The sequence below is a fragment of the Pteropus alecto genome, unplaced genomic scaffold (assembly GCF_000325575.1).
Source record: "Pteropus alecto unplaced genomic scaffold, ASM32557v1 scaffold137, whole genome shotgun sequence".
NCBI classification, from domain to species: domain Eukaryota; kingdom Metazoa; phylum Chordata; class Mammalia; order Chiroptera; family Pteropodidae; genus Pteropus; species Pteropus alecto.
Genome location: NW_006440135.1, coordinates 696,243 through 722,238, shown reverse-complemented (window position 1 = coordinate 722,238; position 25,996 = coordinate 696,243). Strand labels below are relative to the sequence as shown.

The window sequence follows — 25,996 nt, the reverse complement described above, 5'->3', positions numbered from 1 at the left end:
GTGATTACCGGCAGCATAGAGAATGAAGTGGGGTGGGCAAGGATGAGGAAGGGCAGGCTTTGGCGTCATGGTTGGGACATGAACAGAAGGAGGGGTGAGATGAGGGAAAGCGTGGAAGCTCAGTCCTTAACAAGCGGAGAGACCACGAGCCTGTGGAGGGAAGCGTGGACAGGGAGAGACGCACAGAGGCGGCCCGCCCGAGTCCTAGAGTCAGAAGGTGTTTTCGAGTGTGGACAGGAAAGCATTGTCACAGATGCTTCTCAAAGGTTTGCGCCTGGGCTGTTTGGGGACGGAGACCTCATGGGCAGAACGGAATTACTCTGCAAGACGAATAGATTGAAGAGCGTGGGGGAGAAGCTCTTAGCTGGTTTGAAGCTTGTGGAGCTTGAGGTTCAAGTGGATGTGTCTTGCAGAAAGCCAGTGCTGGGCTACAGTGAAGGGAACCAGACACTGTCTTATTGGGCCGAGTGCCACCTCGTCAGTCCCTGCGCTGATCGGGTTTCTGCGCACGGTCTCGATGATCAGACCCAAGGCTCCTCTCTCTTCGGCCTCTGGGCAGAGGTTCATCCGCGGGGAATCTCTGTCACTGAAGCGTCCCCATGGTAACGAGGGAACTACATTCGACTTTTTGGAGCTTTATACCCACCCACCGTTTAGATGTGCCAAATCCATTTTGCTTTTACACATGGCCCTCTTTGAAGTTGCTTTGGAAAGAAAGCTTTAAAAAAATGAGCCTTCTGGGATTATTTATTAATAAATAAGGAGCATTCTCCTGTGGGACTTGAAACTCTTCTGCCCTGTCCAGCCTGTGGAACGCAGCCCGGCCACCAGTAGCTGAGCTCCAGCAATGCCGCCAATCAAATCCCAAACTCAAGTGAATGTGACTTGCTTAACTGACCTTTAAAAATTCCTTTTGTCAACTAAAGAGGAAGACTTAACAGGAGTCTTGGTGGAGCAGGGAACCTCCCTTCTCCGTTTGGTTACTGAAAATGAGACTTCCACATGCTTCCATTTCAAAGTTCAGAATGGTGGCAGAAGTGGCTCCTAATTGAAATAAAGTTAGAGCTGTTCACAATTAAGCCGTTTGAAAGTTACGATCATTGCAAAGAAGCATTAAAGTTTTTTATAGGAGAAGAAAAATATATGTACTTGTAAACGAGAGGTTTTCCTTTGTAACTGATTGTGAATTCTGATACCTGAAAATATTTATTTAATACCTCTTGTGGGATGTAAGGTTTTGCATAAATGCTGTGTATAGAAATAATACCTTAATTGGAAATATTTTCTATAAAGTTGCTGGATATTAGGGATTCCAAAGAAAACTGAGTTTTCTAGTAAGCCACGACTACACAACAGATTTTTTCATTCTCAAAAGAAACTTTTTCTATAGCTCCGTGGTTCTCAACCAGAGGCGACCTTACCTCTGGAAGACATTCGGCAGTGCTGGACACTGTCAGTTGTCACAACTTGAAGGGGGCAGTTCTACTGAAATCTAGCACTTGGAAGTCAGGGACGCCTCTACACTTCCTGCAATGCGGGAAGGTGCTTTCCACCAAGAATTAACCGGCCCCGAACGGCAGCAGTGCTGAGACCGAGGAGCTCTGCTCGGTAGAATCTGCAGTTCCTTTTCACTTGTAATACGTGGCACAGCTGCCGGGGACCTCAGGAGGGGAGACCAGCCCGGTGTCCGCCCAGAGCCCCTCTCTCTGAAGCCACTGGGAGCACAGCCTCTGGCCAGACCCGTCTGGTGGACACAGATTGTGGCTCCCTGCAGAGGGGACAGCGCAGGGCCTCCGTGTCCCGCCTGCTGTGGTCACACCCGGGATTCCCAAAAGTGACAGGAGCTGCGAAAGGGGGTCAGCTATTCCCACAGCTTCCCGTTTGCTTTCGCGTGAAGAGCTGTGTGGCAAAGCTCGCCAAATGCCACGTCCCCTACGTCCCCCGCTAGCTTTATTACCTTTTGATTCATGTGGATGTTCTTCTGTCTTTGCTTCTTTGGTAATGAAAATGGCCTGGTTTGTTCCCTATCAAACCATTTTCTTTTCCATTCCAAAGTTTTCGCTGTTTCATATGGATTTTTTTTTTTTGAGATGACGCTCACATAACATAAATTAACCGTTTTAAAGGGAAGAATTTAGTGACATTTACAATGCTGTGCCTCCACCGTCTCTGTCTACTTCCAAAATGCGTGTCATCACCCGGAAAGGAAGCTCTGTACCCATTCAGTAGTTACTTCCCATTTCTCCCTTGGTCGGCTCCTGGGAACCACCTGTCTGCTTTCTGTCTTTATAAATTTGATCAGTCTGGGTATTTCATATAAACAGAATCCTACCATAGAGGGTCTTTTGTCCTAGCTTTGATAACACAACATAATGTTTTCGAGGCTCGTTCACGTGACAGCGTGTATCGGAATGTCATTCTTTTTCATGGCTGAATAGTATTCCATTGTGTGGACATACTCAGTGCCGTTTATTCAGTCATCGTTGTTGGATATTTGTGTTGTTTGCCTCTTTGCTGTTGTGAATGGTGCTGTTTTGAGCATGCGCGTGCATGTATTTGTTTGAGTACCCGTTTTGGTTCGTTAGGATATACGCTAAGGAATGGAATGGCTGGGTCATGTGGTAGTTCTACGTTTAATGTTTTAAGAAACTGCCCGACTGTATTCACAACAGCTAAACCATCACTAAGCTGTTTTCTGTTGTTTATTACATGTCCTCGCCCTTCGTATCCATCTACTTTCACTAACTCCTCCAGATGGTACCTGTCCACCCTTTCTGGGTGTCCAAAACCTGTCCATAGATAAAGAATGCAGATGTGCGCCCTAAAGCTCAGATGCCAAATCCTGAGAGTTGAGGACCAGCCCTGCGTCCATACACGTGAAGTGCTCAGATTAACCTAACGTCCGCAAAGGTTTGGATACCAAAGCTGGAAATCCCCAAATTTTGAGCAAGAATAACTTTTCTCCATCGCAATAGCTGGATCTTTATCGTAGTCTAGTGGACTTCTTTGCACGTGCTGTCTCGTTCCGTCGCGGTATTATTCCTTGGACGGGCGCGGTGCACGCGACTTTTAATGGGAAGAAGACAGGGGGCACTTGGGGTCGGGCATCTCGGTGACTCCCGCTGTTCTTCTCCTCTGCCCGCAGGTGTCATTCTTCCTCTTCATCATCTTCGTGGTGTACACCATGCTGCCCTTCAGCATGCGAGACGCCATCATCGCCAGCGTGCTCACGACTTCCTCCCACACCATCGTGCTGAGCGTCTGCCTGTCTGCAACGCCCGGGGCCAAGGAGCACCTGGTCTGGCAGGTGGGTGACTCCACGTCCCTCTAGAGTGCGTGAGGTGCCACGCACCTGCTCAGGGTGTGACTGTTGGTACCTGGCAGGTGCCCGAGTTCTGTTCTCTGACCTTGATGCTGAGAGTTGCGAGTGGGTCGCCAGCCACACAGCCACCCCCACCCCCATCAGTGGGGTCAACAGTCACTTAGCGGCTAGCAGCAGGAAAGCTGGAACTTGCAGTTCCGTTTTGCTGATTGCTGAGTGGTGGTGTGATTTCGATGGTTAAAAGCTATTCTCATTATACATTATAATTTAGCGCTCTTATTTTTAGAGTGAATAAGTTATACAATTAAATTCATAATTCTTCCCCACTTCTCTTTACTTCGATATCCAAACCCCCCTCTTGAGACAGGACAAAAGATTTCTCCATTTTTAATCTTCTGGCACGTCCATGGATATTTTTTAAAAAATTATTTAAAATGCTCTGACAGCAAATTTGGCTTTACTAATAAGTGGTATTTCAAAGAAGCCATCCCATTTAATTAGTTAAAAGCATTTGAAAAACAGTTTGATTTTCTGTTACGTGCATCTGTAAACATGAAGGTCAGGGGTTTGGAGTTATTCCTAACAGCTTCTTCGTGACTTGTAGAAAAACGTGTTTTATTTTGCCCTGTCGAAATCAAATGTAAGAAACGTGGCCATGTAGTAAACTGCAGAGGGGCCGAGAGAAACGGTGACGAGCAGCATGGCCCACGAAAAGGGGAATTCACACGTGGGTCGCCTGAGCCCTGTGGGGTCTGAGGGGTTTGTCATGTGCTCAGTGGGGTGTTTTAGCTGGAAACGTGAGGTGGACCAACAGGCCGACCCATGGGTCTGTAGTGATGTCTCTCAGTTGGGAAGCCATCCAGGGACCACTGTTCTCAGCATCCGTCTCCCAGCCCTCATCACTCAGCATCCTCCAAGAGCAGCCTGAGAGGCCTGCGTTTGTGAGCCGTCTTTGTGGGCGCCAAGTGCCTGCGGAGGCCGTGGCCCTGATTTGCACACTGGGCTCCAGCTTCACTTTGACTGGTTCGGGTGTTACTAAGGAGCGTCCACTCCCGGGAAGCAGGGGAAAGCCGCGTTTTAAGTCCGTGCGTCCCCTGAGACACATACCAGTGACCTGCACACCCAGACACAGATGGGGGCTGGTAGCTGATTAAAAGAGAGAACGAAGGTGCGTGTTTTATTAAAGGGAGAAACAATCGAATGATGCCTGGGAAGAGGTGGGAGGGACATTGCTTTCCGCATGAGCTCTGGCCCAGCTTTTGCCTCCTTTCCCCGCCTTAAGGATACATATGGGACATTTCTCTTTCCACCGCCCTTATTGGGGCTATTAAGTTCAGCCGGAGGTGACCTCATGCAGGGCTGGGGGGTGGCTGTGTTTCTGCCGCTTGGCATTATGAAAATCACCGCAGGAAAGTCCTCACAGAGCAACAATTCTGACGGTGGCCAGTGCCTTCTCAGCTTGGGTCCCCCTCGAATGCATTTCTTGAACATTTCGTACCCGTCTCTTCTGCCCCTTCATAAATCAATAAAGTGTCTGCTGGGTCAGATGTAATAGAAAAATTTCTGGGAGATGAGGATTATAAAACCTGCCTATAAGGATCAAATGGGATTTAAAAAAAATTAAGTGCTTTGCAAAGAATGTGGCGTATTCTTGGTCATCAAGTACCGTATTGAGTTTTTATTTAAGCGCTTTTATTTTCTTTCATTGGTAAAAAGAATCGGGGGAAAGAATGTAATCTTAAATTTTGATTTCTCAATTTCCAAAACCAACAAAGAAAAAGACTTATCAGAGGATGGCCAGAGATAGGATAATCCTGGAATAGCAAGAAGAATACGATTCTTCATTTCGTAGTATTTTATATAAGAATAGCATTGAAAGGAACAGCAAAACAGAAAGTCAGGTTTTCCATCCCTTCAGAAATAATTTTACAAGGGATTTCAACAGCTAGGAGAGGCGAAATAAGCCAGCAGATTTAAAATGGAAGGTTCCTAGGTAAACATCCAAATAATGTACAAAAGAGCTGGAACTGTAACCTAAAAATAACACTGATGTCCGATGTGAGAAAAATACTTTGTCGAATTCTTTTGATATAAAGCGCGTGTAAGTCAGAATGCTACGGACTATGTGGTCATATTGTTGTGGCGTAATTGTTTAAAGCAAAACTATTTAAAGTAAGGGGTCTCGGGCTGGGAGAAAGAGGTCACTCATCCATCTGTGATGGTCGATATCACCCTGTCTTCTAAACCATTCATGAAAGAGTGCCTTTTATTTAGCGCGGATCCATATGAAGAATTTTTTTGTTTCACTTTGAACGTATATTGAACGTTGGCAATCCATTGACAGCATGTGGCACTTGTCTGTTAACCAAAATACTGGCTTAGTAAGAAACCCTAGTCTCCGTTTGTGTCGAGCGTCAGAGTTGATTGTTCTCAGGAATTCGTTTGACCAGCATCCGTCTTGAAGTAGAATGCATTCTCAGTCAGTTATATCATCTAATCGAGGAAATTTAGTTCATAGTTTAAAATCATGGATGCTGTTTCCTAAGACATTTAAACAGAAAGTAGAATCCCTAATACGTTTTTACTTTCATTTTGAAATGATCACAGACCTACCAATAAGTCGTAGATTCAGGTACGGAGAATTTTCTGTGTCTAAACCACTTCAAGGTCAGCTGCCAATCTGCCGTCCCATCACCCGAATGCGTTAGCGCGTATTTCCTGCAGTACCATTCTCCTGCACGGCCGTATAATGAAACTGTCGAAACCGGGAGACTCACCTGCTGCCTTCCTGCCACTGGAGCTCGTCTGGCTGTCCCGTTAACGTCCTTCACGGCAGAAGGGCACGGGCGAGAGCCAGACGTTGCGCTGTGACTCAGGTGTCTTTGATCTCTTTCGCTCTGGACCAATTCCTCAGTCTTCCTTTGGCTTTTAGGATCGTAGCTCTTTTGAAGGTTGCAGGCCAGCTGCTTTGTAAACGTCCTTCAGTCTGGGCGTTTGATGCTTCCCCCTGAAGGAGGTGAGGTTCTGCCTGCTCCGCAGGAGCCACGGACGAGGGGATGGGTCCGCAGGCGCCTAACCGTAACCCCGCTTCGCGTCCCTACTCACGCGGTCGTCAGGAGGAGGTGCTGGCCGCTGGGCATTTCCACTTCGCAATTACTCTCTTCCCCTTTCTAATTAGTGCGTGTTTGTGCAGAGGTACTTCGAGACTAAGCAAACATGCTGTTTCATTCATTTATTTATAGCCACACAGTCTTGTGTTTTCTATTCTATTCTGTAGAGTATAAACCATTGCTCACTGTTTACTTTGCTGCCCATATGGCCTCGGATTTGTCCAGTGGGCACCCTTCAAGCTGGCTTCAATATCCTTTTGATACGTCCCGTTCCCGCTTTTTGGCACCACAAGACGTTACAGGTTCATCCTGTCCCCTCCTTGCCCCAACCCGAAAATCAAACCTTCTCCAAGGACCCCGGTTCTTTTACTAAAGATTGGCATCTAGAAGCAAGATCTGGGCTTTGTGTCCTGTCACTGGGGTGTCAGAACTCCCAAAGCAAGGCCCGCACACATACACCTGTGTGTGTGTGCGTGTGTGTGTGTGTACACACACTTATTTATTAAACTCAAGATTTCACACTAATATTTTCATTCCCAACTCAGTGTGGATTTCATGCCAGTTTTCTCTCTTTCTGTTATGGCTCCCTTGACCAATATTAAAAAAAAAAAATTAGCCCCCTGGATCCTTAATATATTGACTTATTTGATGAGTCCCTGTACGTAACCTGTCTCTGATCGCATTTGCCAACCTCTCCATTCACACTGGTGCCTTCTCACTGCACCCCGCTTCCCGTCCCCCGAGCCGCAGGGGCTGTGATGCCCCATCTGAGTGAGCGTGTCCCCTCCCCCAGCACGGAGGGACTCTCTCCCCTGTGCTTGACTTTCTCCCCTGTAGACGCTCCTGGCGCCCAGCCCAGCTTCGTCGCTTTGGGAGAGTTCAGCTTCCCCCGAACTCGTGGGTGCAGATGCTTTTCCTTGCCATGCTGAAGGCAGGGCACTGAGTTCTTCGGGAGGAAGGAGCAAGGGCAAGGGCGGGGGAGAGCATGGGGCGAGGAACAGGAGGAGAAGGAGCCCGTTGTGAGCGGAGCGTATTGCAGAGGAGGGAGGGATTCTGTCCAGTTCCGCTCTGGGATGGGTTCCCCACCGCAGCTCTCAGCAACTTTTCTTCCCATTCTTCTCTGTCTTTGTTTTCCTAACTGGCTTCCAAAGAAAAGATGCTCTGGAATCTGGGATTATTGAGGGAATCTGGAATCCCTTAGTAGCACGGGGGAAGAGATATTTAAGTATCAGGAAACGTAAAGAAAAACAGTTTTGTATTGTCTGTATTCAAATATTTTATTTATCGTAATTTTAGCAGAAGCGAGCAAACCCCTCGGTAATCCGTGATTAACTAGAAAATACATTCACTTATATTAGTAGCATAGCATGCATTGGACCGAGAATGACAAGTCATCTCTTCTGCTCGTGAAGATATCAAAGCAAAGGGAAACTGGGTCTAGGAAGACACAGCGAAGCCTCACACCTCACGCCCTGGTGGCTGCCCCCACCGCGTGTGCCCTTGGGGGTGGCAGTTATGCAGCCCTGAGGAAAGACTGGGCACCTGGCCAGGAGTCTTGCTCCCAGCCAGAGGCAGCGGGCCCGCTGGTCAGCATCTCGGCCCAGACTGCAGCCTGCGCTTCTGCAGCGTTTACTTCATTGCGAATCTGTTTGTCCATCCCTCATTTGTGCAGCGTCCACAGATGAGCACCACTGTCAGCGGGACGGGAGGCGGGATGCCCTCGAGGAATTCTCAGACATTCCTGTGTATGTGTCACGTGGCATTTTGTTTTTGAAATAGACTCTCCCTTCTTCCTTTTTGACTTTCTTGGTATTTACAGCACGTTCTGAATTTTCATTTCGGATATCTTTTATTTTCCTGTGAGAGAGGGAGGAATTGGAATATAGATTTACTGAAGTAAGCAAGTTATGTGAGAATCCATATTTATTAAAGAAGAAAAGCTAAAGGGTGCTTATTGATTTTCTAACAGGATTACTCATATTTTACAGATATTTTATAGGGTTCCTTTACACAGTAGATGTTTTTAATATCTTTAAGTTGTGACATAATTTGAACATTTTTAGATTGGACCTAAAGTAGGAAATTTAGCCCGTTGTCTATGGCAAGTGTATCATCAGTAGTAATGCAGGTTGGTTACATAACTCATTCTTTTTCGGTATAATTCAGGAACTGTATATGGGAGTCTGGAGTTAAATTGCATTTAGGATCTAATCTGAGAAGCTCAAAGGAAAAACAGCAGGCTGCCAGCTGCCCAGTTTCTGGCTGTGGGAGATACTAATTGTTAGGAATTTGGACCTGTCTTCCCACTGCTTTGTCTTTAGAAAAGTACAAGATACTAATATTTTCCACAAGGCGGAAAAAAGGAGCCTGTACCTCTGTGCACTTTGGGTGGCAGCCAGCTATCGATTACGATCCATGTCCTATTTTAGCCAACTTGTCGATCTGCTCTGAAGACACTGCGATTTGGAAGGAGTGGGGCTAAGCACGGAGGAAAGGTAAAGAGAGGAACAGGCTGGACGTGGCTCCATCCGAAAGCAAATCTAAATGCGCCCCCCAGTCCCGCGCCCCTTTCTCCTTCCTTATCCTTCCCCAGCCCGACAGATCCTCTAAATGGCAGGAAGTTTGTACCGTCGTCCCACCAGAGAGAGTTTGGTCAGGCACGTGAAGAACAAAAAACATTAAAACTTTCTTGCAGGACGTCAAATCATGTTAGACATGCTCTGGCAACTTCTAGAATGAAATATGAGAATGTTTGAGATAGAATTTTTGTGTCAGTGATTCACTGTTTACTATAAGGCTGGAACGAGACTTAGGTTTGTTTTCCAACACGTGGGAGGCTGTTTTGGGGAGAGGATAGAAGGACCAGAGGTCGGGGAAGCTCTATCAGATCATGAGTTTTGTCTTGGAAATTTGATCAAAGGAGCATGAAAAAGGATTTCTTGGAAAATGAAAAATGACAGTCCTATCGGCTGCCTCTATCCATTCTTGAATCTGTCATCTGAAATCTGCTCCCTCCGTTCGTTCAAAGCAATGGATTCATGTCTGCTACAGTGTATTATTACAGACCGATTAAAGGTGCGATTCGTTTGGACCCAGTGGAGAACAGGTCCGATGGGCCATTTCGGCTCCGGAGCTTCTGTGGTTTTGTCTGAAGTTGTCAGGTCTGCATCGCAGCCCAACCTCCCTCTGCCCAGTCCGGCCTCGTTCCCTCCTCATGGGCATTGAGCCAAAGAGAATCCCAGAATAAACAACGAACTGTTTTTCAGAATATGCTTCCTAGAGAGCCAGACTGCCACATCGTGTGACCGTGGACGAATTCTTTAGCTGAGTGGGTTTCCTCGTCTGTGAAGGGTGACACCGCCACCCTCGATAGATGCTGGCCTTGGTGCTGATTGAGTTAACTCTCCTGAATGAACACCTGTTCTCCATCCAGGCCGATCCCCAGCACTCAATGAACAGTAGACAGCAGCGGCAGCAGTAATGTATTTACTAAATGCAAAGGACTTTTACAGAAGCTAAGAGAAGTGGAACCTAAAGATACTTTGGGGACTATGTTCATAATGGAAGTCTAAATGGCCTATGGAGTCGAATAGGGCCAGAGAAGGAAGTGTGAGACCCTCGGGGCCCCGGGCTGGTGTGTTGGCTGTCCTGCCATGTGTCCTACCCAGACTGATGGCAGTGAGCTTCATCCTGGGGAGGTGCTAGAAACTCCCCCTCCACTAACAAATGAGTAGGGTTTGGAAGTTTTACTAATCCCTGAGGATCTGAGCTCCTTTGGTTAATGGAAACCCTTGAGACACAGCCTATCTTGTGTAACGAGGAGAAATAAAAGAGGAGACATTTATGGGGTCGCCTGACAGCAGGACATCTTGGGCTTCTGTGCCACCCTTTGTCATAAGTGGCTCGTCCCTGGAGAAGCCTGGTGCTGTTCCCCGTTCAGCTGGGACTGCGTATTTCTCCTCAGTTGAACCAGCCACTTGACAGGGTGGCTCCGACCATCCTACGTGTCAGTTTCGTGGTCATCGAGACTTGCACCTGCACAGCTTCGTCACTTTGCGTCGCTGGTACCCGGCTGAGATACTGTGTTGGTTTCCTGGGGCTGGCATAACAAAGCGCCACAAACGTGGGTGCTTAAAACAACAGCAGCTTCTACATTGTGGCACTTATCCTCTCACAGAAGTCAAAGCCAAGGTGCTGGCAGAGTGGGTGCCCCCTGGGGCTCTGGGGGAGAGCGTGTGCAGGCCTCTCTCCCAGCGTCCGGTTTCGCCGGCACTCCCTGGCCTTCCCTGGCTTGGGGTTTCGGGACTCTAGCATCGGCCTCCGTCTCCGTGTGGCCTTCTGTTCTTTGTGTCTCTGGAGGTCGTTAAGGATGTCGCTATGAGATCATCCTGGATTCAGCATGGCCCTGAAAACAATGGCCGGTGTCCTTGTAAGAGGTGGAAGGGAGAAGATGCAAAGAGCCTTATCCCGAAAGAGGTCATCTTCTCAGGTTCCCTGTGGACGTAACCTTTAGGGGCTTCTGTTCCGCCCACCACAGGTGTGAACGCCCAGATGACTGCAGCGGCTCTCCCCCGCCTCTGCGGGTCCCGGCGGTCCCTCCACGAGTTCTCATGGCCAGAGTCTGTGGGGCTCCCCTCCTCCATGGCGCACACACAGGAAGACTCCTCCTTGGAAGACATTTATGGAAATATAAATATAGGAAAATAAAGCAAATGCTAAGAATTTAGACTGAGGAAACATGGAAATCCCATCCTCGTTAAACTAAACTACCCGGAGGGAAGTACCCGTCTATTCCTGCTTTAGCATTTTCTTTCTTTCTTTAAAGAATGGCTCTTCAACTCTATCAAAAGACTTGACTTTTATCATCCACGGGCAAGACGGCATGATTTCTCCCCTTTTGTAGTGTCGAACAGTTCTTGAATCTCTGGAATTAATTCAGGAGGCCATGTTATGTTTTTATCTACTTCGCAGCCTTGATACCTTTTCTTTTTTTCATTTTTTAAATTAAATTTATTGGGATGACATCACTTAATAAAATGATATAGGTTTCAAGTGGACAATTCTATAGCACATCATCTGCATATCGCAGGTGTGCTCACCACCCAAAGTCACATCTCCTTCTGTCACCGTATGTTTGACCCCTTTACCCTCATCTACTTCCCCCTCCCCCTTTCCTTCCCGTAACCACTAAACTATCATCTGTGTCTATGAGTTTTTATTTGTTTGTTCGTCTTGTTCGTTTGTTGCTTTCAGTTTTATATCCCACATACGAGTGAAATTGTATGGTTCTCGACTTTTTCTGTCTGACTTATTTGGCTTAGCATGATCATCTCAAGATCCTTTAACCAATAAGTTATGAAGGATTTTGCATCTATTTTGATGGTAATAAGAGCAGACGGGCAGCGCTGGCCATGGGCCACAGATTGTCTGAGTGCTCCACTCCAGTACGAGCGCCTGTCACCTCAAATGTTCGTGTAGGTTAGATTAGATTAGATGCCATTCCTTGTTTTTCCTGTGAAAATTATTCTTTTTTATTTACTTCCTCTTCTGAAGTTTGTTTTTGTCAAAGATATTTTCGTATGGTGTGAACTATATTTCCTCGTGTTGAATAATCTCTTTTCATGGTTCCAATTACTCCGTACTTTTGTTTACGTCTCCCTGGTTGCTTTCTTATTCTTGAAATTTGTCCTTTCTCTATTAATTCCGGATTCATCTAGCTAATATTTTCTTTATTTTACTTGTTTTTTCCACAGAAGGAGTTTTGGATATATTTATTTTTTATTGATTGTCTGTTTTATTATTTCAGTTTTTAAATTAATTTTCTTACATTTTTTCCTGTGTTTGTTTGTTGTTGTTCTTTTTTATTCCTAACTTCTGGAGTTAGATACTCAATCCACTGATTCTTTTTTCTTGTTTCTTTATATAAGTACCAAAGGCTATGCGTTTTCCTCTGAAAACTCCTTTAGCTTTATGCAGTATATGTGTTCATCATCATTATTTTCTAGATAATTTTCTGATTTGGTTTGAATTTCCCTTTTTGACACAAGAGAAATTTTTTTGTCATTGTTTTATTTTTTAGGTGATTTTTAATTTTTTCTGTTATTAGTTTTTTTAAAGATTAGAGAATTGTCTATATTCTTTCTACTTTTTGGACCTCATCGAGGTCATCGTTTGGCAGTCAAAGGCCGGCCCCAATATTTGGTCTTCCTTACAGCAGAATTGAGCATTCTGCCTGGGTGCCCGACAGACTCCTTTACTTCTAAAGTTCAGAACTTTACTGAGATTTGCTATTCTATTAATACTTCGGGCTTAGTATTTTGTTTTTTGTTTTTTGTTTTTTTTTTTAATTTTCCAGAATGCCCTTTTAATGTGAACTATATGCTACTAGCAGTAGTAGTCAGTTATCACATCATTAGCCTTAGGACTCACCGAGCACTCGCTGGGCGGGGCGAGAGCGGGGTGCGGGGTGAATCTCTACGAAATGACAGTCAGGAAACGGTGTTTCTGCAGAGCCAGCGTAGATGTTAAGAGAACCTGACGCCACCGAGTGTGACTGCTTCCTGCGACACGCCTGGCGAAATTCTTTCTTCTGGAGCCCTGCCCCGCTACGTCCTGAACCCAGGAGGGCTCCCACCAACATGCTCTTGGTTGCAGACCAGGGACGTGGTGCTCGTAGGTCTGGGTGGGCCCCTTGCCTTGGGGGGGTGCCTCTCCGCTTCCTTCCTGACGTCTGTGGCCACCTCTGAGAGGGTTCTCTACAGGGTCCATTCTCGGCTTGCTGTCGCTGGGCTCTGCTCGTGTTGGGTAGCCCTCACACCCACTTGGGGGTGTGCAGGTTCTAGTGATCTTCTCATTTGTCGAAAATATAAATTACATGTGCGGCTCTCATGCTGTTTGGTGTTCTGGATAATTTCTAGGTAAAAAAAAAAAAGTGTTACTTTCGTGTGTCAAACTGAGAATACGTATTCTTTAACCTTTATTTTGGTTTCTTAAAATTTCACCTCCTGTACCATGTCTGATCCTCAACTGCTAGGTCAAGATATTGACCAAGAATGGGAAGGGGAAGAAGGAAGGAACAGATAAAGACTGAATAAAGGTTGATGACGTAGGTCGGCGTGTTAGGAGCTCAGGCTGACATTCCACAGGCAGTGTGGCTTAAACAACAGACGTTGACTTTCTCCCAGTTCTGGAAGTCTGAGATCAGGGGGCCAGGGGGCCAGGTTCAGGTGAGGGCTCTCTTGCTGGATTGCAGAGGGCTGCTTTCTCATTGTCTACTCACATGGTTGCAAGGAGAAGGGGGAGAGAGGGAGAGGGAGAGAAAGAGAGAGAGACGGAGACACAGAGACAGAGAGAGACAGGGAGAATGAATGAATGAGAGAGCGCCCCTGTGTACACTGTGTGGTGTTTCTTCTTATAAGGACAGTAACCCTATGGGATCAGGGCTCCGCCCTTATGACCTCATTTGACCTCCATTACTCTTCTACTTCAAATACAGTCACATAGTCAAGTTGGGGGTCAGGGCTCCCCCAGTTCAGTCCACAGCAGCTGGTTAAGCAGTTCTGCATCTGCTCCGTTTAAAGGGCTCGTGCCACCGAGTCTCACGTTCAGATCTCGCTCGTTCCCGCTCTCCTTTCTCCTTCCGATTTGTTCTGCCAGGAGACAGATCTGAGTAGATCAGAAGCAGAGCTAAGGTTGGGGAGGGGTCAGTGTCCTCGGCCCCCAGTGACCAGTAGGGAATAGCTGATCTGTGGGTGAGGGTCGCAGTGGGGGGCGCCCCGCCCCCCCCGTGCTCCCACGGCACCTGCCCTTTGTCACTGTTATTATTTGCTACGGAGTCATCACATCCCGCTTCAGAATGCTTACTTGTCGGTATGTCCTCCTGCTGCCCATTCTCTGGACCTTGGGATGAGCTTCTGAGATCTGTAACAGGAACCAGAGATTTTAATATTTTAATTTGTCCCAGCACTGAGAGTACAAGATGCTAAATGGACGCGCGCACGAATAAACTCATGAGGGCCTGAGCGGACGGGCGCACTGATGCATGAACAAAGGTCGGGGCGTCTTAAGCATCCAGGTGCCGTGGATCTCACCAAAGGAGGGGAATAACAGATGGCTCTTTCTTATTGCGCCATCTCTGCGAGTGACAGTTGACTGTAAAGTACGTGAGGTACCGATGTCCTTTAAAGGGAATCAGGAAGAGTGACAACTGTCCCAACAACCTTAAGCCTTGATGTTATTCACAGGAATTTTACATCCTTTTCTGAGCTTTTCGCATGGATATTATTATTGAGGAATCAGAGGACAGACACAAAGATGATTGACAAACCTGGAAACAGGATGTAGGAAGAGAAATTGAAGAATCTAGGTTAGTTGTCATGGGCAGAAAAATGAGAAAAATTGAACTGGCTGTGTTTCTAGGAGCCTACATTTGGGCCCTGGCCACAGAGTATCATGCTCCTCTCTGTTCCGGGTCCCTGGTCAGGGCAGGCCAGCAGGTGCTCCCTGGTCACGTGGAATGGCTCTGCGTGCTGTGTCTCATCTCACGAACCTCAGCCTGCAGAACTAGGAAAGTCTGCTCGTGTGATGCACGAGCAAATATAGAAGTTAAATTCTTTTGTAAAACATTTTTTGCTGAATCCCCCAGAACCAAAAGGCAGATTTCCCCTTTTCAAAGATGTGATAATGCATAATGGTGTCGGAAAGACTTAAGCTCCATTCCCAGTTGTGCATGAATTGGTTGTAAGAATTTTAGCAAGTGATATAGATTCTCTGACCCATATCTGTTTACTTATCTGTCAAAGAAGGCCAGTGACAGAATCAGGATGGGTTGGTGCATAAAATTCCTAGCTGAGTGTTTGCCCATGTTAAGTGTTCAATAAATGGCAGTCATTCGTTAGCTTATGATTTTCTGTTTTTTTTTTTCTCCAGCTTATTTTTTGTTGTTGTTGTTGTTGTTTTTTTCCCAGTAATATACATAATCAACTTTTAAAATTAGGAGAGAACATTTTCCTGAGGCTTTTAAATGGGTTAAGACATTCAACATCCAGCAAAATACCCATGATGACTTTTTATAACAATTGATGGATGAATCATAGAAACTGTAAGGGGACCAGTATAATACTGTATCAATTAGATCAACAGTTAAATATCCAAAACTGTAGAAACCATTATGTAGTATGAGAAGTGAGTATAAAAAATAGTTTTGAAAACTAATTTATTGAATATTAATAACTTTAAAATGTATTATTTTTACAAAGCAGCTTACAATTTTAATAAATGTATTTTGTAAATTTAGATAAGTTATGAATGTCAATTCCAAGTTCATTAATCTATGCAGAAGACATATTTTGAGTAACTGCTACATTCCAGTTCTTTTCTAAGGGTTACCAAAATGACTATGATTTAAAACAATAACAACAACAAAAAAAACCTGAAATACCTTAGCATCTACTAGGAGACCTATAAGTGGCACCGAGATCGAAAAATGTGGATTCATAACAATTTAGAAAGGATGATGATTGTTTCCTGTATAATAGAACTCTTCACTAAGTCATTCACCATAGTCAGGTCGTCTGTAGGACCAGATACTGTGCTTAGAACATAGAGGCTGCATTAAAGCCACACCATGTCTCCCCAGTCACTGTGAGACTGTCAACAGGGCTTACGAGTAAGACTGTGAGCCCCAAAGAAAGACTTGTGCATCATCTAGAACAGGGGTTCACAGTCTTTTGGAGGGAAGGACTACAGAGTAAATATTTTTGGATTTGGGGGCTATCTGGTCTCCATGGCAACTACTCAATTCTGTCTGCCTTAATGCTTGAAGCCCCAGGACCGACACACACAAGCCAAAGGATGGGGCTGTGTCCTAATAAAACTTCATTTACAAAACCAGGCAGGGGCCAGACTTGGCCCATGGGCCTGTTCTAGAATAATAACTAGAAATCTTTTTTCACCCTAATTATAATAATGTATCACCCCACAAAATCCTTAAATATCTGTTATTGAAATTCCGTTAACTAAACACAGTTTGTTATTTTTCGGAGATGTATCATTTGCATCTTCCAAAGCAACTCTTTCTCTTCGAAAGGTATCTCCATCACGTTGTTCTGTGAGCCTCATAAGGTGCTGTGCCACACCCCTAGTGAACACGACGAAGTTAATTTTAATTGGTCACAATGCCTTCCCCCTTGCTGTAAGACTTAGTATTATTTATCCTATTCCATCGCTGATTTCTGCTGTGCCCTGAGTGTGCCTGAACGTTCTCCACTGGGTTTTAAGCAGATGCTTCAGAGTTCATGTGACGTTTTCTGACACTGGGAAGCTAGCTGCGACATTCAGGCACACGTGCCATTCATTTTCCAGCTTGAAGGGTACTGCTAAGCCTTCCCCCAGGAGCCTCCAAAAGGCTCTGCTGGTCAGCGCTTCTCGAGATGCGCATCCTGCTGAGTCTGCTTTAAAAAGATAGACAGCTGTTGCTGAAACGAGGCTGCGCACTTCACTCGAGGACCGTTGACTCGTAAGGCTCCTGCTGCCCTCCTGCCTCTCCTCCCTCTCTTTTATTAAATCCAAATTGAGGGAGGGATCAAAGGAAGATTAGAACCTTCTTAGGAGAAAAGGCACTTAAGGATTTTCATCCTGTCCTTCGGGGTCTTCTTAGCAACCCGCTTTTCGGCTGTTGGGTTTGGCGTCTTTGCCGAGACTGGCCCCCGGTATTGTGTCTCACGCATGATCGCCTGTTTATAGTCACCTCTCCTGACCGGCATGCGTGACACAGTTACATAAACATCAGTTATTTGATCCTTTTCCATTGGTGGCTGTTTTGTTTCTCTTTTTGTGAAATAACCACCTAGTGATTCTCAGCAATTTTAGCTTCTGACACAATCCACTCTCGTAGGGTCTGAAAAGGCCATTGAGATATTTTGTTCAGACTATCTGAAAATTTAGCCTGCAGAGTTTTCACGGTCTGCCCAAAGCTGGCATCTAAAAATAAAATGTAAGCTGACTGGCAGCATGAGAAGTACCCAGATGGTGTGAAATGCAAGACTTGTAAAATGACAACATATTCGGCAAAATACGAAACCCTTTCCCGTTTATGAAAGGTCTGATGGGAACACGTGACCTCGATGGACACGGTGGGCTGTCCGATTGCGGGGCATTGCAGGCAGAGGATGTCTATATTTTAGGAAGCAATTGATGACATCCTGCGTGAGGTCTTGAGGACAAGACAGAGAAATGTGGCCGGGAAAGCAGTGCCACCTGGAGGGCCCGTCCCCGGCTGAGCGGGCAGATCCGGTGTGCCCAGTGGCTCGCACGTCAAGGTGAAAATCAGTCTTCAGATGCACCTTGCAGAGTCATCCCTGCCTCTACCCGTCCTCCGTTTCAAATCAGAGGCTTGCTTGGTGACAAGTGTTGCTGAGAGCAGCCCTACAGCAATTTTGATGACGTGAGCCTGAGGAGATATTGAATATGCTGGAAATAGAATAAAGACCCAAAAGCAATTTTGTCCAATTAGAACACGTGACAAATCACTTAAGATTAGATTTAGTCTGAATGGCTGGAAGTCAAAAGGTGGGCCCTGTAGCACAAGAAGGGAGAAGCGTGGGCAACAGATTTGCTCATGGGGCAGATTTTAGTTGGCCACAATTTGTATGCGATTCATTTAGATTAAAACAGAATGAGTGGTTCTGCCCAGCAAGACCATGCTCTGTGTGTCTTGTCCACATGAAAGAAAACAAAATGATGCCGTCAGCAGAAACACCTCTGTCGTCATGTCTTTTACCGAGAAGTGCATTTCCAGAAAATGGGTTGATAATAACTAATGGATGAACATTAACTAGTTGATTGGCATTGAGTTAATTAGCATCTGCTTTTCAAGCACCTTATACATTAACACCCCCCAGCTCTCCCCACTGCGGGAAGGGACCTGAGGTGGAGAGTGGCAGCTGGTGGCTCACAGATGTCCAGCTTGCAAGAGGCAGGCGCAGGATTCTGACCCCGGCGGGTTGACTGCAGAGACACCCCCTAACCACTGTGGAATTCTTTGGGTACCCTCCCCCCACCACTGTATAACATTAAACAGAAGAGTCGGCTTTCCCAGAAGTCACATGATGAAAGTAGAATCTTGTATGATTTTCTGGACCTTGATGGCAGACCGAGAAGGAATATGCTGGGTTATAATAGGAAGGAAAGACAGCAAAAGTATTACAGAAAGAATGGCTCTTTTCAAGACCTAAGGAGGACCCGTTTCCATTTTAGTGATCGATTATGCGTGTGAAGCAGGAATATGTCTCCATAGTCACTTGTCATGGCAGGGACAGTAAGAAGACTCCAATAGAAACGCAGGAGGACAGTGCCAGTCTGGAATCGGACGGTGGACGCGTGACTCCAGCTCTTCGCTGTCCTTTGCATGCAAATGCCCAATCTGTAAAAGTAGGAGTTTAGAGAAAATGATTCTGAGGTCTCTTCCAGCTCTGTCCATTCCTGCCTGTAAACGAAGTGCAGAGCAGCTATGTGAAAACAGTTCCGTAAAATAATGAGAGGAGAAAAGATCATGGTTCACTGAGAGGTCGAGAAGCTTTCTGGTGGCCACGTGGCTGTGGCATTCGTCATGGGACCATCCTGAGAAAGTTCAGTTAAAGAGGTACCGACATGGGCCCCCAAATGGAAAGACGTCGACACACATTCTTTTCCCAGACCCAGGAGTTCTCTTTCTTCTTGCTTTCTGTATTTGTTTTTTGTTTGTTTGTTTGTTTTTGTTTTTGTTTTTTATGAAAAATAGGCAAAAACAAACAAAAAAAAACAAAACAAAACCCTCAAGAACTATGATCGGTTTATCCTGAACGACCCTTGGAAAATTAGAAAAGCTTTATGTGACATGAATGTGACTAGATAAAGCAAAGGGGTGTGTGAAAAAAGTGAACTGATGCCACGCGGGCCCCCAGCCCAAAGGACTGCCTCCTCGATGCCCCACGAAGCTGTCCTGAGCTGTTCATCCAATGGCAGTGGACGATGCTGCAGGCATCGTGACCACGTGGCACTCGGCAGTTTATTCGTGATCAGCGTGCTGCTGTAGACCCTAAATGATTCAATCAGCAAACTGGGAAGCAGAAGTAGCCTACATTTTTTTAAATGCTAAGACACAGCACCATATAAAACAAATATGTTATAAACCCTTCAAGTCATTCTAAGATTTTTGCTTAGCCCAGAGATAAGTATATCGATTTTATTGATCTTTTCAAGGAACCAGATTTTATTGTTCTTGATTTTTGTTTCATTAATTCCTGCCCTAATTTTATTATTTCCTTCCTTCTCTTGCCTTGTGTTTAATTTGCTCCTCTTTCTCTACTTTCCAAAATGAAATCTTATGCTATAGATATTAGATCCTTTTTTCTAACGTGTGAAATTAATGTTGTCAGTTTCTTTCTAAGCGCTGTTTTTGCTGCATCTCACAGATCTCGACTGGTGAAATTTTTATTTTCATTTTGTTCAAAATGTTTTTTAAATTTCCCTTAAGACTTCTTCTTTAACCGATGAATTGTCTAGAAGTATATTGCTTAATTTCCAAAATTTGGGTGATCTTCCAGCTACTTTCCTGGTACTCATTTCTAGTTTAATTCTTTTATGGTCTGAGAATATATTTCGCATAATTTCTCTTTTGCTAAATTTGTTGAAGTTGTTTCCGTGGCCCGAGATGTGATCAGTTGCGGTGGATGGTCCTCGTGTTTTTGAGAAGAATGTGTATTCTGCTGCTGTGAGATGGAGTGTGCTATAAATGTGAACCAGGACAAGTTGATGGATCACGCTGTTCGGGTCCTTTGTCCCCTTACTGATTTCCTGCCTACTTGCTCTCTCAGTCACCGAGAGAGGGATATGAAGTCACCGACTGTAATAATGGAGTTGTCTATTCTGTCAGTTCTGCCTCACATATTTTGACTCACTGTTGTTAGGTGCGTACACATTTAAGATTATTATGTGTTCTTGCAGAATTATGCAATGTCACTCTTTATTCTTGATAATCTTTCTTGTTCTGAAGTCTGCTCTATTGAAACTAATATGGCTATGACAGCTGTCTTTGGATTAGCATTAACGGGTGTTCCAGTCAGTGTTTTCTAGAAGAACAGACCCAAAAGCAGAAATCTATATCTATGCACATATATATTTGATATTTATATATATTTGAGATATCTGAAGATATATAGTATCTAAAAAATAGATATCTAGATAGATAGGTAGATAGATAGATGGTTGATAGATGGATAGAGAGGTAGTTAGATAGATAGATAGATGATTGACAGGTGGATAACTAGGTAGATAGATAGATAGATGACAGCTTATGCCAGCACACATGAAATCAGTTGAGGTTTCCAGAGCACATGCCATATTAGATTCCCTATTTTTCGAAACTAACTGAGAGATGTGCTCATGGCTCAGAGAGATAGCAACGAAATATCTCCATTGGACCTGAGAACAGGTGAGCTTTCCGGCACTTAACCTCACCCTGTGACATGCCCCACCGGTGTCTGCTCCCTCCCCTGTGAGAAAGAGCTCGCCCGTCTGAATGCCAGCTCTCCGTGGCAGGAAGGTCCCACAGAGCCAACAAAGACCGGCTGAGGTGAGCAGGCAGTATTGTCTTCCTGTGGCTGCTGTAAAAAATTACCACAGATTTGAGGGCTTAACAACAACACAAATTTATTCTCCTACAGTGCTGGAGACTGAACGTGTGAAAACAGTTTCATTGGGTAAAGTCGAGGTGTTGGTGTTGGCGGGGCGGGTCCTTCCGAAGACTCCAGAGAAGAGTCTGTTCCCCTGCCTTTTCCAGCTTCCAGAAGCCGCCCACGTTCCTGCCTCATTCCAGCCTCTTGTGTCCATTGTCACAGCTCGCATTTCGCCTGTGACCCTCCTGCCGCCCCTCTTGTCAAACCCCTGTGTAGTCGGCCCATCTGGACAATCCGGGATCCTTAAGTCGATCACATCTCAGTCTCTTTTGCCGTGTAAGGTCATTGTCACGGATTCTGAGGGTGAGAATGTGGACATCTCTGGGCCATGGCTCAGCCCACCACACAAGGACTAGGACATGGGGCTCTTGGTGAATGGCAGTGTCCAGCCGCCACACAGGCCAGTCCCTTCTGCAGACTCACCTGTCACATTACTCTTCTGCAAGGAAGGCTGAGTGAGGCAAGGGAAGAGAGACAGGGAGGTCCCTCCATGTGGAGACACGAGGTTGGGGACCATGAAGAACTGAAAAATAAGTGGAAATCAGCTTAAACCTGGGTGCCCCTGCCTGAGGTGCATTCCTCAGGGGAAGCACAAGTGACCCCGTGAGTCCGATGGCATGTGCCACAGTTTCTGTGAGTCAGGGATTCAGGCACAGCTTAGCTGGGCCCTCTGACTCTGGGGCTCTCTCAAGACTGGGTTGAGCTGTCGGCTGTGATGAAGACACCCTAAGTCTGTGCTGGGTAGGACCCAGGCTCGCCCACATGGCTGTTGGCAGGATTTAGTTCCTCAGGGACTATTGGTCTAATGGCCTCAGTTTCCCATAAGCCGTTGTTGGCTGGTGGCCTCACTCAGTTCCTTTCTCCTTGGCCCCCTCCATGGGGCAGCTGATGACATGGCTGCTTGTTTCCACAGGGCAAGCAAGGGACAGGCACCAGAGTATCAGCAAGGGAGAAATTACGAGCAGGACAAAGTCGCAGTCTTGGTAGCCTTACTTTGGAAGCGTCATCTGTCCCATCACTTTGGCACATTCTGGTCACCGAAGCAGGTCACTGCGTCCAGCCCACTCCCAGTGGGAGAGGGTAATACAGAGGTGTGAACACCAGCAGGCAGGGAAGGTTGGGAACCATCGAGGCAGCTGGCTTCTCCAGATGCGTGCCTCTTTCAAGGTGTCCTCCCGTGTCCCTCTGCAGAGTGTTTCTCTGAACCGTAGCCACCAAGTTCAGGGTCCACTAGCCTGATGCTGCTGTGCCAGTCTCATCCCCACATGGAAAAGGAAAGCAGCTTGTTAGGGAGCCCGCTCCCTCCTGGAGAATCGATGTGCTGGCTACGTTAAAGTCAGGGCAAATTCCACCTCCCCGTTGATGAAGGAGCCGGTTGTGGGAGGCTGTGTTTGCCCGTGAAGTGGAAGGATAAAGGCCAGTTCCACTGTGAAAGCCCACGGAAGTTCTAGGGGACGTGTCCGGATCTGTCCTACCCAACCCAGCAGTCACTGAGCTCGGAGCCTGGAAAAGTGGTGCCTTTCTGCTATGTATGTGTTAAATTACCCAAGATTCTGTGCTTGGAGAGCTTGGCTTGTCCTTTAGAAGGGCTGTTGCTTCTCCCGGAAGGTCATATCAATGGTCACATGACATAACAGTCCTTCAGCCCACAACCAGTGGGTTCTGCTCCAGCTGATAAGTGACCTTCTGGCCCATCCCTTCTTTGAGATTGCATCTCCCCAGTAATCCCGCCTCCCGTGTAAATTAGCCGCAGTCACTGAAGGCCTGGAGACTGAGTGTGTTACTGGAGCCATCATAGCTGTCTCAAATGTAATTTGTGCCCTGGGTCTTTTTAGAGGGGATCATTGCAAAAGCTCATTGAGGTCATGTCTACTTCCAAATTATCAGTTCTCAAGACCACTGGGAGAAATGCACTTTTTCTGTCTTGGGAAGCTATCTTCTCTCCATTCACTGCGACCCCTCCTCTATAAAACAGTGACACCATAGAGCGCCCCCACCCCCACCTTAGTAGGTGCGAATACCTCACACACACACACCCCCTGCAAGGAACCTCGCATTTCCCTGACCGGGCCCGTGGCCGTCCTCACACAGACAGAACGGAAATCCAGTCCATCTCACATTTTCTCATAGATCTTTATTCTCACGGTGTCATGCCCAGAGCTGGCCTTGGATGAACGACAATGCACGAATAAATACAATGTCAGTGACAGCGTGATCGACAGCGGTGCCTGCTTGGGGTTTACCGCATTTAACATGTTCACTTTGTTTAACCCAAGGTGTTTAACATGTTTCATTTTACTTAATCCTGGTAATACTATCGCTCCTTCCTGTTTCTGGGTGTGAAAACTGAGCCTTGGAGAGAGGAAGTGACTTGCTCTCAGCCAGACGGCAGGTACGGGACAGAGCCGGGGTTCCCAGGCACGCTGACTCCAGCGCCTGCGGCCTCGGCCCCGCTCCCCCTTCCTCTCATCTTCATGCACTCGGGCTCCACACCCGGGTCATTCCAAAATACATCTAGAAGTTCTGCGTCTCTAGAGCTCCAAGCCGCATCACGCATGCGTCGCGCTTAAAACGCGTCCCTGCTCTGCTGAAGTCAGTCTCCTTTGCGAGGCCCTCGGTCGTCTGCGCTCTCTCCGGCATGCCTTTCTCTCACCCCCTTCCCCTTCTTCCGTCCACAGAATGCACCACACCTGTCCCCCTGGAGTGGCCCCAGCTCCTTCTTGTCCCTTGGGTCCCAGCTTGAATTGTCACCTCCTTAGCGAAACCCCACTCTTTGACAACCCAAGTAGTTCCCCTCTATTCCCTCTCTCAACCCCTTTATGAGTCTGCTATAAAAGACGTTACGTAACTTCGAGTACATAGTCCCTTTTCTGTTTGTTCAGTGTCTGTTACCGCCTGAGCCTTAAGCTCCACGGGCGTATGGGACTGGGTTCTGCTCTGAGCACGTGCCATCTCTACACACTCCCCAAGGCCGAAACCCAGCACTGCTGCCGGCGCTGATGGCGTGTCTCCTCAAGGTGGGGGGCGGGGGGCTGCCGTGTCACACCTGGAGGCCCTTGGCTTCCTTGTTGTATTCACTCTCTCATCAAAAGTCCCTTTGATAGGGACTCAGGTTAGGAACCCTTCTGTAGACTCAATGAACTGGAATCTAGTGGAAAAGACCTACAGATACTCGGATAATTACGGTAGTGGGAAATCCATACCGCTGGAATTAAGCATGGGGGGCCGGGTGGCACGTGTGGGGAGGCCCTAACTCAGTCTAGGAGGTTCTGGAAGGTTTACTGGATCAGATCCTGGTCTGATTCTTGCATCCGTGTCTTTCCTGTGTGCCTGGGGAGAGCCGGCCTGCAAGGTGCCCCTGATTCTGCAGCATGAATAAAAAGGGATGTTTTCTAGGAATTTCTAACAAGCCTCCAAAACTAGCCTGCTTTCTCGTTCCTCTTATTATCAGTGGCACACCTGGCATCTCCCCGCCCGACCAGGTGGATCTTAAGCTGTCCCGCCTTATAGCTGGCACACAGCATTTTGCACTGAGCAGGTGTATCAGCTGGCGCTGACCTGCTTTCTACTTCTAGTTGCTTTCGTTTTTGAAAATAGACTCTTCTTCTCGCCCTCACATCTGACCTTCTGCTGGAGGAGCCCACTCAGCGGTTCCCCCACCGGCCCACGGTCCTCACTGGGCGAAGTTCGTGGACAAGGTTATGCAGTTGTCTTGTGCTCTGTGTTCTTTGTAATGGGAATGGCCCCACCAAGATGCTCCATCTTCATAAACTCCACGGAAGCAAGTGTCTTTAAGTCCCAGATTCTCCCTCTGAGATCCGTGCACCGGTCTGATTGACATCTCGGGCCTCTACCTGGCAACAAGAAGCAGCCTTTGTGGAACTTTTTTTATTTTCGTTTGGTAGGATGAAATTAAATAAACCTATCGCCTCTGGCATGCATCAAGGTAATATTTCTAAGACAGTTTTGCCTGAAAAGTTCAAATATCAGCAATGCAAGTTTTTTCTAAGTCAAATGATTTTTTCATAAATTGATTTTGTATTATCTGCTTAGTCATTATGAATCTACTTTGTGAAATCTATTCCTATTATAGTTTATAAATTATATATATATATATATCAAAATATGAAAGCCACTAATTAAAAATGGAGCGAGAAGATAAAATCCCTTCTGGAAATAATTACGGCAAGAATGAAGATTTGCGGTGGCTTCGGTTTTGTCAGTGGGACCTTCCTGGCGCTGGTGCCGAATGTCCGTTTGCATAAACTGCTAATACTTCAGCCTTGCACCAGTGGCTCCTAATTATTCCGTCCCTTCAAGAGCAAGCCATTAGAGTCAGAGCTTTTGCCAGTAACTTTCATACTGCTTCTCAGTAGCTGTGGATTTGTAATCTTTCTTCGGGCTCAAGCACTTTAATCATTGAAATATGTTGAAAGCACAGTCAAGTCAAGACTGGATGCTCAAGCATCGTGCCCTAAAGAACCTTTCTGGCAGCTTGCCTAAAACCTCAGATCCATCCTAGTTTTGCATGGAAATTAACTTCGTGAAATTAAAAATAAAGAGGCGGCCATAATATTTACTTGTCCGCCTCCGTCGCTCGCCCCGGGAGGGGAGGCGGCAGCTGACTGCGTCTGTGTGCCGTGCGGGCCTGGCTGTGAGCACTGCTCTCTGCTTCTGCAGTCAGCAGCACAATTACAGGTGGTGATTTTGTAGGCGAGGATAATGATACTGAAAAAAATGTAGAAAGGCATTCATAAAGCCAACAGTGTTACATAACGGCTTTGGGCTCTGTCCTACTGGGACTACTTTATAATTCCTACAAGGACAGTGGCTGCTATGAACCTGCCATA

General features: G+C 46.4%; 1 protein-coding gene across 1 annotated transcript in view; it reads left to right on the top strand.

The window, feature by feature from the left end:
• The window catches only part of ADCY2 (adenylate cyclase 2), a 299,856-nt gene that overhangs the window by 73,631 nt on the left and 200,229 nt on the right, over positions 1-25,996 (top strand). Inside the window, exon 3 of the mRNA XM_015593413.1 lies at positions 3,146-3,307. Within this exon, the coding sequence (XP_015448899.1) occupies positions 3,146-3,307 (162 nt within the window). The remainder of the gene's footprint in view (positions 1-3,145; positions 3,308-25,996) is intronic.